This window comes from Bombina bombina, chromosome 4 (assembly GCF_027579735.1).
Source record: "Bombina bombina isolate aBomBom1 chromosome 4, aBomBom1.pri, whole genome shotgun sequence".
NCBI lineage: Eukaryota > Metazoa > Chordata > Amphibia > Anura > Bombinatoridae > Bombina > Bombina bombina.
The window spans coordinates 720,905,436-720,918,513 of record NC_069502.1 but is presented as its reverse complement, the minus strand read 5'-3'; the positions used below and the strand labels follow the sequence as shown (position 1 = coordinate 720,918,513).

Below are 13,078 nucleotides of genomic sequence, written 5' to 3'. Positions count from 1 at the left end.
ACTCAGGCTACCTAAATAGGCCAGCAAAATGTTTTGGGAAAAAGCAGTGAGGATTGTACCCCACAAGTTCCCAATTGCTTAAAAGCCACCACTGCCCTACTGAAGAGACTGACATGGGCTAAGGCTAGACCCTCAGTGGCTCAGTGTATGAAGGTGATCGGACTCATGGTGTCTTGTATGGACATCATTCCTTTTGCCAGATTCCATCTCAGACCTTTACAACTATGCATGCTGAGACAATGGAACGGCGACCATTCAGATCTGTCTCAACAGATCTTGCTGGACAACCTGCCCAGATCATCTGTCCCAAGGCATGTGCTTTTTGAGACCGTCCTAGGAGATTGTGACTACGAATGCAAGCCTTTCTTGCTGGGGAGCCGTTTGGGGTGCCAAAATGGCACAAGGTCTGTGGATTCAGGAGGAGTCCTCCCTTCCGATCAATATTTTGGAACTACGGGCAATCTTCAATGACTTGAAGGCTTGGCCCCCTCTGGGTTCGAATCAGACAATATAACCTTGGTTGCCTATATCAACCATCAGGGGGGGAACGAGAAGTTCCTTGGCGATGAGAGAAGTATCTCAGATACTAGAGTGGGCGGAGACTCACGGATGTTCGTTGTCAGCAATCCACATTCCGGGTGAGGACAACTGGGAAGCGTACTTCCTCAGCAGGCAATCCTTTCAACCAGGGGAATGGTCTCTCCACCCGAGGTGTTTGCAGAGTTATGCAGCGAGTGGGGGAGATAGACTTCATGGCATCCCGCCTCAATACCAAACTACCCAGGTACGGGTCGAGATTGAGGGATCCTCAGGCAGAATTGATAGATGCCCTATCAGTACCATTGAGGTTCAGACTCATATCTTTTTCCTCCATTACCGCTTCTCCCTCGTGTGTTGACTCGCATCAAGCAGGAGCAAGCATCAGTGATTCTGATTGCTCTGTCGTGGTCGTGAAGGGCGTGGTTAGCGGATCTGGTGGGGATGTCCTCATCTCCTCAGTGGAGGTTACCTTGTCGCAGAGATCTGCTGATACAGGGTCCCTTCATTCATCAAAATGTAGATTTTCTGAGGCTGACTGCGTGGAGATTGAACGCTTAGTCTTAGCCAAGAGAGGGTTTTCCGAGAGTGTTATCGATACACTGGTTCAAACTCGTAAGCCAGTTACTCTTCGTATCTACCATAAAGTGTGGAGGACTTACTTTTACTAGTGTGAAGAGCGTGTTTTTTTCTGGCATATGGTTAAGGTTGCCAGAATTTTATCTTTTTTCTAGGATGGAATGGAGAAGGGTTTATCTGCTAGTTCCCTAAAGGGACAAATATCGTCCCTTTCGGTATTACTGCACAAAAGATTGTCTGAGCTTCCGGATGTGCAGTCCTTTGTTAAGGCTCTGTTTAGGATCAGACCTGTGTTTAGATCTGGGGCTTCGCCTTGGAGCCTCAATCTCGTTCTTAGTGTTTTGCAGCAGGCTCCGTTTGAGCCTATGCATACTGTTGACATTGAATTGTTATATTGGAAGGTTCTTTTTTGTTGGCTATTGCTTTTGCGCGCAGTTTCTGAGATTTCTGCTTTGCAATCTGACCCCCCTTATCTGTTTTTTCATGCTGATAAGGCGGTTTTACACACTAATTTAGGGTTCCTCCCTAAGGTGGTGTCAGATCGTAACATTAATCAAGAGATTGTTGTTCCTTCCTTGTGTCCTAATCCTTCTTCAGCGAAGGAACGTATGCTACACAATATAGATGTGGCTCGTGCCTTGAAGTTTTATCTTCAGGCTACTAAGGAATTCAGACAGACAATCTTCTTTGTCATTTATACGGGGAAGCGTAAGGGGCAGACGGCTACTATGACTTCTCGATCTTTCTGGTTGAGGAGTGTCATCCACTTATCTTATGAGACAGCGGGATGACAGCTTTCTGAGAGGAGAGGATTATGGCACATTCCACTAGAGCAGTGGCTTTCTCCTGGGCTTTTAAGAACGAAGCCTCTATGGATCAGATTTATAAGGCGGCTACCTGGTCCTCCATACACAATTTTGCTAAATGTGTTTGCTTCGGCTGAAGCAGCTTTCGGAGAAAAGTTTTGCAGGCTGTTGTGCCCTCAGAATAGGGTCCGCCTCATTTTTCTGTTTCCTCCCGTTATTCATTCAGTGTCCTCTGGAACTTGGGTATAGTTTTCCAACAGTAAGGAATTAAGTTGTGGACTCTCCCTGCCTTATGGAAGAAAAACATAATTTATGTTTACCAGATAAATTCCTTCCTGGCAGGGAGAGTCCACGACCCCGCCCAGAATTTATGTTTGTGATGGGCGGCTCCCTTTTTATATTTCTTCTGGCACCTTTTATACCCCAATGTTTCTCCTACTTTTCCTTGTTCCCTCGGCAGAATGACTGGGGGATAGGGGAAGTGGGAGGGATATTTAAGCCTTTGGGTGGGGTGACTTTGCTTCCTCCTGGTGGTCAGGTGTTGTATTTCCCAACAGTAAGGAATGAAGTTGTGGACTCTCCCTGCCAGGAAGGAAAGGAATTTATCTGGTAAGCATAAATTATGCTTTTTATCAGCTTTACATCAATAAGTATTTGTGGGGATAAAAGCATTTTTTGCTGCTTATCCCTGTGTATGAAAATTAAATTATAAATAACCCTGAATGTTGTTTAAAATTGTATCCTCTATCTGAATCATGAAAGAAAAATATTGGGTTTAATGTCCCTTTAATGAGTAAAATGAGTAAAATTACAGTGTGCTGAGGTGGAGAACAAATTGCACATGGATGTTAAAAAGCAGCTTCCTGTTCAAGAAAAAAAAACAAAAAAAAAACATGTGATTACTTGTATTTAGCCAGACAGCTTCTGATAAGATGTTTGCTGCATTTCTATGGCTTTAGTGCACACATTAGTAGGAGTGCAATGGGGTTTGTAAATTCCAGTGTTCACAAGCTGCTCTTTCATATGAATGATAGAATATTGTTGTGTACAGTTTGTCTTTTGGTGAACAATGGATAAACACACAGCTGTGAAGCCAGGGTTTTAGCAAACGAAGAAAATGTAGGTGGCCCTCACATACGTACAACAGAGTACCTACAGCTATATCTTAAATTAATCAAAATGAGCTTGAGAAAGACTGCCTAGAAGTCGAAACGCGTTGCTCAGATCAACTTCTTCTCTTCAGTATCCTTACTTCGGCATCCCATGTGACCGGCTGGTCTGTGACTGAAACCCCATACATGATCCGGAAGATACGGAGAGTGGGTAATTTGTTCAGAGTCCAGATGCTGAGAACAGGGGAAACTTGTAAAAGTTTGATCATTATAGAGGACATCAATTGGACGACTACCATACTCCATCTGGTCTAAGTAACTAAAAGCACCATATGCCGTTTTATTTCTGTCAAACTTTTTAAGAGATCTTAAGAGATTTTAAGAGGAGAGACTTTATATTTGGGAGTTGACTTTGTTTAGGTATACATTGTAACTTTTTATGCCTGTACTGTGACTTTTTATGTTTGTATTGTGATCTTTTATGATTTTTTTAAATGTGTTTTATACGAATTACATTTTTAAAAATAACACAGATGAATTATATATATCAGAGTCTATTTATGAGTGCATATTTAGCTCTTTTAGCAAACTAAATATACTTTTCTGCATTTTTCAGATACTTTGAGGAATAAGTGGATGCCTCTTTTATATTTACTTGTTTTCTGCACTCGTTCAAGTGCAAGACAATTTTACACTTAATCTTAAATTATCACCCTTGGATGTGAAAGAGAAGTAGAATATACTGTACTGTGCAATTTGCTTGTTTAGTATGATATGCTTAGTTTTACTAGAGTTGTTGGCAGGAAGTTCAAAATTAAACTTAATTCAGTTTATAAATTAAGATAAGTTTATCTTCCCAAAATACAGAGACTCCATTTTCCTTACCTATTAAAGCGTGGATCTGCATAGGCATCAGGAATGTTAAGAACTTCCCCTGTTCTGGCAACTTGTCCAGCTATTCCCTTTTCAATCGAGAATCTGCAATTGTAAAATACAAGATATATAGAATAATTGTTTTCATTGTTTATACAACATTAAAATATTTTTTTAAAAAACAATAACATTGTTTAGGTGAGAAAGCATTCAATAAAATAATTAAGCCAAAGAATATCATTTGAGACATCCAATAGTGCCATGGAAAATTAAACAATTACAAAAAAAAAAAAAAGAGGATCAGAAAAGCACAAGTATGATTTTGTAATTTGTTCCTTATACAGGTTTACACACAACCAAATTTAATTTTTGTATTAATATCTACATTTAATTTAGTTTACTATCCTGACAATAATCTAAATGTGTATGAATAGTGAAGATAATAGTTTTGCTGTTCAGATTTCATTTTCGTAGAGAAAAAACAAAATGTATGCTTGCCTGATAAATTTATTTCTTGACACGGTGAGTACACGGATCATCATAATTACTATTGGAAATATAACTCCTGGCCAGCAGGAGGCGGCAAAGAGCTCCACAGCAAAGCTGTTAAATACCACTCCCTTACCCACAACCCCCAGTCATTCGACCAAAGGGAAAGGAGAAAAGAAGAAATATAAGGTGCAGAGGTGCCTGAGGCTTATAGAACAATAAACTGTCTGAAAATACAGGGCGAGCTGTGGACTCACCGTGTCAAGAAATAAATAAATTTATCAGGTAAGCATAAATGTTGTTTTCTTTCTAATGACACGGTGAGTCCACAAATCCTCATAATTACTATTGGGAATCAATACCCAAGCTAGAGGACACAGATGATAAGGGAGGGACAAGACAGTTAGGCTAAACAGAGGGCACCACTGCTTGAAGAACCTTTCTCCCAAAAGAAGCCTCAGCCGAGGCAAAAGTATAAAATTTTGAAAATTTTGAAAAAGTGTGAGGAGAGGACCAAGTTGCAGCCTTGCAAATCTGTTCCACAGAAGCTTCCTTTTTAAAGCCCAGGAAGAAGAAACAGCCCTAGTAGAATGAGCCGTGACCTTCTCAGGAGGCTGCTGTCCAGCAGTTTCATAGGCCAAGCAAATTATACTCTTAAGCCAGAAAGAGAAGTAGCCGTAGCTTTCTGACCCTTACGTTTCCCAGAAAAAATGACAAACAAAGCAGAAGACCGACGAAAATCCTTAGTCGCCTGCAAGTAGAATTTGAATGCACGTACCACATCTAGGTTGTGCAATAACCGCTCCTTATGAGAGGAAGAGCTAGGACACAAAAAAGGAACAACGATCTCTTGATTAATATTCCTATCCGAAAACTTTACCACCTCCTTACAACGCAGGCAAAGAGAATGACTGGGGGTTGTGGGTAAGGGAGTGGTATTTAACAGCTTTGCTGTGGTGCTATTCGACTCCTCCTGCTGGTAATTATGATGATTCGTGGACTCACCATGTCATTAGAAAGAAAGTTTATTTTTAACTTTATAATTCAATGTTTCAATGCTATGCACACAATTTGCAAAAGGTTTTAGCTTCATCATTATTTTGCTCACCTGATTTCTTTGGTCTTCTGGAAAACTGGCTTTCCACCATCCTCTTCACCAATGTCAAAGAGATCGGAATACAATTCTTTGTTCTTATGATCAACCTGGAACAGGGCGCACCGATCTGCATTTACCAGGTTTTTTGCATATATCTGTAGAGAAAATGAATAATTAAAAATGTACACTTAATAGCAGCATTTTCCTTTTCTTTGTTCATGTGTGGCAGCATTCAAATGAGATAACTTGATTGGACAGAAACTAGACACACTCCCTAACAAACCACACAATAGCACTTCTTGCACACCTACCTAGTTTTCATGTGAAGACATAAAAAGACATAAAAATATTTAAATGCATTAGGGGTATTTAAATGTAATCAGGAATACCAGTCAACACAATAAATTCCAGTAAGACACAATTTCATTCTTTCTCAGCTAACTAGCTGATATCTTATTAAATGGACATTAAACACTAAATAAATAATAGATATAATAATGCAGTCAAAGAAAAGATTAGCCCGAGAATAACATGTAAATGTATTTTTTTTAAAGTTTCATTAGCTGTTTATATGTCGACAAAACAAGTGTAAAGTTTTAGTGTCTATAAAACAATGGGAGCTGCCATGTTGTAACTTAGGTTATCTTCTCTGCTGTGGCCAATTAGGGACAGTTATTAATAGGTCACTAGAGTGTGCAGCCAATAGCTGTGTGGAATATAACAGAGTTCTGCATTTCCATTTCTAACAGGAACTGAAAAGCTCACAATTTCAGAATGAATATACAGGAAAGGGGGACAAAATAAATAATGAAAGTGTATTGCAGAGGTTTTTTTTATACATATGATTTATCATTTTATATTACCGTCTCAAAGTGTTTACTGTTCCTTTAACACCAATAATTAGTATTGGTGAGAACCAGCTGAAGGAATTTTGTGTTGAACAAAATGTATAATACTTTTGAAATCATACTGGGCACTTTGCTTGAAAATCCTTGCTGAAATCCTGCGCAATCTAGCTACTTCTGATATAGACCATTACGTTTGTTGAGCAATTTAAAAAAAAAAAAGAAAAGAAAAAAGAGAGAACAAAAATTTCAATTTAGAAATCACTCATATTACTTTCCTTATGCATGTAGTGTGATCTAATATATTTGTTAAATCCTGGTATACATCTACATACAGGTATGTAATATCTTCCCTAAGGTGCAGACTCAACTGGTCTTGAATTTTGCACCCAAATCTCATTAAGCATACCACATAATGAAGCATTTTAAGAGCACCTGCAACAGTGAACAGTTGAATATATTTGTTGTATACTTGTATTCAAAATAGTTTTCTGTAAATTAATATTACAATTTTTTTTTTTTTACTTTTAAAGTTTTTTATTGAAGTTTCAAAAAGAACTAACAAACATGTTTCACCCAAAAAGAAAAGTTACATCACAGTATGACATACAATGCTGTTACATGAAGATTATCCAATGAGATCAGTCAAAAATTACAATGCTACTCATCAGGCCCATATTTTAATATTGGACACACAAATAAATGAATTTGAAGAATAATAGAGAAGTCTGCCTATAGGTGTAATATAACAAGGTATCAGATTATGATGATGTTGTATGAAAAAGAGATGGGATCACCAAAGTGTGATGAGTATGTAAAAGAGGGATCATTTTTCATGTCTTGATGTGACTAGAATGAAAGGTTTGGGTTACAGAGAATTGAACTTCATTTTATATTATGTGAGTTTAAGTGTTATCCCTACATCAATATGTGAATATTTCATGACTATCAATTCTGGAGCCAGAAAGATGTAAGGAGTAGGCTTATGCTACTTGGGTTATAGTGATTAGGGTAAGAGAGAAAGAACAGCGGGCAAGAGCCGCTCAAATTATAGGGGAAGAAGAGAGGGGAAGGGGGGCGGAGAGAGGAGATATAGAACCTTATGCCATAGGCTAGTAGAATAGTTATGTAAATGGGAGGAGAGTAGATAGAATGGATAAAGTAGTGAGGGTTTTCAATAGTAGGTATCTATATAGAGGTAGGAATACAAATTATTATTCAGCTCAATGTTGCGTTGTGCATCACTATGTTATGGTACTCAGTCAAAGTAGGGCTTGGGCTTAATGTGTCTCTATGTGTAGTATATACAACTATGGTTCTGATAATAAAACTGGTGAACATAACCGGATCGGTTCTAGACAAGAATAAAATATGTAAACTAAATCTATACTATCATAGAGACGACTTGTACTACCTTCTTGTCCTCCAACGTACCAAAATGTATATATATGATGTGTATCTCATAATCCAAGAGGGGTATACATGGAGAAGAATTACTGAACCCTAATATGCAGTATTGACCATGGTGGCAAAGGTGTATGGTGATAGCAATATTATTCCCTGTATTAGCCGGGTAAACTTTGGGAGTAACTGCGGCTTAATTCTAAACTCCTCTCACGAGTGAATGGGTGCGAACAATATATATCTTGTATATCCGTAGAAATTTTTACACAAGAACACAAACATAATAATAACAGTGATGAAACACACAATAAACTCAGCTACATTGAGAGAACATGCTGAAGATACTAGTTGGGAGGTCTGGTCTCCAGGTCCTTACAGGTTTAAGCTACAAGGTATAATGATAAAGTGAGTTGTTAAAGTAAAAGTCACACAAATGGATGCCTATTTAAATATAATATTAATGCAAAGACCCTTTCGCCAAGAATATTGATAAATATTTGCCAGACACTGATATTAGTCACAAAGAGATTTAGACAGTGTAGTATTCATTTGTAATGTGTATATCTTAAATTTAAACAGTTTGCTATAGTTAGGGAGATTATGGAACAAAAATCCTGAGTGAGACAGGTGACTGACAAACAGACAAATAAACAGCCTAGATCAAAATAAGAGTCCCAATCTGACTAGGGAGACTAATGCATCCTCCGACGTTACAGTCATCAAAAATATCTCCCATATTTAGGATGTCAGAAAGATATAGAGAGAGGAATGAGTAAGGTCGTGTCATATGAGTACAGAGGCGGACTCCAGGAGGGGTCTACAGTGAGTCCAATTAGGACTAGTAGTTTTGACGCTTTGTGTATAGTATATGTTAGTGCTCAGTATCATGCAAAACTCTCGTATCTATTTGCCTCAATATATAATGAAACATGTGGAGGAGCAAGGTCAGTCTGTTAAGCGTTAAATGAGTATGTCTTGAATAGGAGTTAATGTTAGGTGTCTAACTATTGTACATATGTGGAATGTGTAGATACATCCACAAACATAACGGATGTATACATAGGAGATAACAATAATATAGATAAGATAGTTATATGCTCTCCCACTATCTCATAAAGCTATGAAAAGAGCAACATCTAATATATGTCCAATTACAGACTAACCAGAATAGTGCATATCAAAGATACTGGAATGAGGATCTCCCCTATCTTACATGCACATATAAATACTGTAGTGCCATTTCCTCCTCTAACTTGAATAGGGTTCAGTGTTCGGCGTCTAACTGCCATACATATGTTAAATGTATATATACAACTACCAACATAACAAGTGTAGTCACACAAGATAACTATAATATAGGTAATATAACTATATGCTCTCCCTCTATCTCATAAAGCTATGGGAATAATAAGATCTAATATTTGCACAATTACAGCCTAACTAGAATATTGCATAACAAACATACTGTAATGAGGATCTCACTTATCTTACATGTGTGTATAAATACTTTAGTATCACCTCCAATTCCAACACAGACACTTGACTACTCAAATAACCCTGACTAATGATTACTACGCTAGTGGTGAACAGGAGAGAAAAGATTAGATACATAACTTGGCTAATGTGTTAAGATTGAAAACATTGAAGTCTTTCCAAACATTTAATAGGCTAGTAGAGTTAGTTTATATAGTAGTGGGGCTAGGGATTTGCCCGTATAAGCAGAGAGGCATTCTGTGGAATCTCTCCCTGTCAGCCCATGCAGATTATCCTTTTATGAATCTAAATGGGAATAGTTTATGGTCAGCTAAACGAAGAGTTCCATGTAATCGCTATAATAGAGCTGACAGTAATGCAACAAACAGTCCGACTGTGTTATAGACCTTCTGTTGAGCTATGCAGATCAAGCAGATAAGCGATAGAAGTGGCCTCCCGGATCAAAAGGGCCTTTCAATAGATTGATGTGATGTATGGCAGTTATTCTGTGAAACCCAGATGGTAATATGCTTTGAGCAAGCAGTGCTGGCGTGAAGAGGTGTAGCCCTGAATTATCCTTATGCGGAATCAGATGGGCAGACAGTCTGCGATCCCCCAGGGTGAGAGCTTTAAAACAGATGGAGCGGTTAAGGGCTTCTGAGCAATCCTCACCAGTGGATCGGGTCGCCTGCGAGGGGAAGCCCCACGGACCACACCGTTTCTGATTGTCTACAGGAGGACCTCCAGATGAATCAGCCGTCTCAGTACCATAAGAATTATAAACTGTCGGCTGGGAACTGCGTACTCTGGTCACTCCGAGCAGCGGTGTCTGCAGCGTCACAAGGTATGGTGCGTTCTGTCGCCCCGGCCCTATGAGGACCGGGGAGTGCTGCGGGATACTGTTCTATGAAGGTATTTCTGACTGTTTCGTTGACCTCGGATCAAGATCCCCTGTAGTTGTTGTATACCAGTCTGCAGTGTCATGGGGCATATCTGTGTTGCATTGTGTCAGGTCTGGTTCTGACTGGTCTGCCTCCACCTTCACTTCTCTAGCCAGTGTTGTGCTTTGTGATGGGTCCGCCGCAGCTCTCAGTTCAGCAACAAGAGCTTGCTGGTGAAAGTCCATGGAGCACATTAAGACCTGGATCGCCAAAAGAAATTGTTGCTCCATTGATATGCTGAAGGTGCAAGTATAAGAAGTATGTTTACGTCTGTTAAGGCAGTGTGTGGGGAGTTTCAAGTATAATGGTAGGAGCTTCGTATCGGTCTCAGCTGATTAATAGGCCTCAGTGCCAATATTTTGTCAATTGTATGTTAGTTTAGTCCCAATCTTTGTGGACAATATCCTATCAAATGCTTCAAAAACTTTGTAATTGTGATTTTCTTAAAAGTAAAGTGTTTTACAAATCCAGTGTCATTCAGAGATGCACTCCTTGAAATCTCACTTGAGTATCTATGCAATGTATATTTTGCTGTGGCCAATTCGATGCTGAAAACTCCGTAACAAAAGATGTGTTTACTGTGAGCAGCCAGAGTACGGCTGTGTACTCCTTCTGTATCGGTTCTCCACTGTATATGTGCCGACCGGGGATCGCCTCCTGTGTGTTATGAAGCTTTTGAGTTACCACCCTGTGATAGCGAAAAGGAGCGCCTTTTGCGAAGGTGACTCCTTGTGTATTCAGAGGCTCCTGGTATAGGGCTCAGGGACATGCAGTGCTGGTTAGCGTTCCAGTTAAGTGAGGAAGCAGCAACAACTTACTCAGTCCTCAGCGTTTCCTGTAAGGCTAGGAAATAAGATGGCGGCTTTTCGCGGGCTTCCCCGCAGTCCCCGAGCAACCTATTAGGCGAAATTAGAAGAGACCTTATCACATGTATCAGGGGGTAATGATTAGCGGAGTGCACGGAGGAGACACAAGCAGTCTAAGATCAGCTCTACGGAGCTATGAGGTCAGTTGAAATGCCTCCGGTCAGCGGTAAAGTTGCGTAGTCTCTTCATTCAAGTTGTCTGATATTTTGAACTTTAGGTAGGCACTGAAGTGGGGTAAATGCATATATTTGCAGTGGAATAGGGAAGTTAGCTAATGTATTGGTGTGAAAAAGGGTCTGAATTCTCACATATTGGATGGGAGCTAAGCTTCCATGCGTCCAGTCAGCTCTCCTGTTGGCTCCGCCCCCTAATATTACAATTTTGATTTATTTTCATACGAAGATACAGGTTTGTATTCGTTTTCATGCAAAGATATGAGAGTTTACATAGACTTAAACATATAGGTTTTGATATGTGTGTCAACACAAGTGAATTCTGTGTCACATTCATTAAAGTGTATGTAAAGTCACGCTTTATGTTTTATCTTAATGTCTTCATCTCTAAAAATAAAGGTTAGTTTCATTCATCATTTTTTTATATTATCGCTCTATTCTGGTAACGAAGCATTTATAAACTGTTTTCGCTTACACTGATCCTCCGCCCGCCATCTTGTCCCTCTTTTTGCATTAGATTGACAGACCGCTGTGCAAATTAGACATCGTACCCCGTGGCGTCCTGCCCCTTTTTTATTTACGTCACGCGATTAAACCGATGCAACTGCGCATGCGTCTCATAACTACTCGTCATCCACATTCCGTGCTCGTTCATGTTTAGCGCATGCGCTATAGTCCTTACTCTTTGATTTATATAGTAGGCGTCAGAATTTGGATAGTAAGTATCGATGCGATCGCTCCCATGATATTTGTTCTATTCTCATTTCTAAATTTTATATTGTTTACCACTATTCAATGCCAACTATAAGTAGATATTTTTATTCTATCATGCCTTCAATGAGTCTCAATTTTGTTCGATTGCTAAAACCATGTATGTTATACAATTACTATCAGTAATAATTTTCTCTTGTTAGCGTATGCACAGATTTCTAAGAATATTCTTATTGTATTGCTTATATGTGAATCGATATGTTATTCCAATAATTTAACATTGACGTAACATTTAGAAATTATTTTTTTTGGTTTTCTATACCGTTATTTACTTTTGGAATGGTTTGGTTATCTTACATAACACTTCCATTGCAAACGTTCTATTTGCCATTTTTGGATGTTGTACATCGCAGCAAACTTTGATATCTATAGCAGATATTTACACATTCCTACTTTCTTTTTTAATTGCTGTGTAACATTCATAACCTCTTCTACTGTACTATTTATAACAGTATTTAGTGATTCAACTTCGAAAAATGTTCACTACTGTGAGCTAGCTCATCAGTGTATTGCTATCGATCTAAACATTATTCTAAATGTAAAAATTTTTATTTTTGGCTTCAATTTTTGGGATAAAAGCATTACATGTTTATACAGTGTAACTTCAATAAAGATCTTAATATTTTTATTTACCGATTTTTGAAGTATTATATCTAAGCCACTTTTTGTCCCTAAAGATATCACTCCTGCATATGTATATTTTCAAAAGCTGTTGTTCAATAATAAACTATCTAGAGTTTATCTATTTTTTTTAAAAAACATGTACTTATGTTATTATTTTTTTGTAGATAAAGTAATATTTTAGTTGTACTGTGAGCTAGCTGCTCATTTTTAATTTTCTTATAAAAGTTTGTTTCTACTTAGAAATCTATGTAATTTGAACTTACATGTTTTTTTCAAAAAATTATCAGTTGATCAACAAACTTTAAAGCAATCTTGCTTTTCTGAATTGTAATCAATAGTCATAGTTTTTATAACGAAAAATCGCGTACTATCTGTTTTTTAATTTAAATTCTTTACATTGCTTTATTATTTATTCTAATTGCTTTTCTATTTGTATTATCCATGCAATTATTATATATACTTTATCTTATTTATTTGTGAGAACACTCT

General features: G+C 38.2%; 1 protein-coding gene across 1 annotated transcript in view; it reads right to left on the bottom strand.

The window, feature by feature from the left end:
• Positions 1-13,078, bottom strand: part of PDE10A (phosphodiesterase 10A) — a 768,738-nt gene that overhangs the window by 147,510 nt on the left and 608,150 nt on the right. Inside the window, exons 11-12 of the mRNA XM_053710922.1 lie at positions 5,505-5,647; positions 3,920-4,012 (exon numbers count right to left, since the gene is read on the bottom strand). Of these exons, the coding sequence (XP_053566897.1) occupies positions 3,920-4,012; positions 5,505-5,647 (236 nt within the window). The remainder of the gene's footprint in view (positions 1-3,919; positions 4,013-5,504; positions 5,648-13,078) is intronic.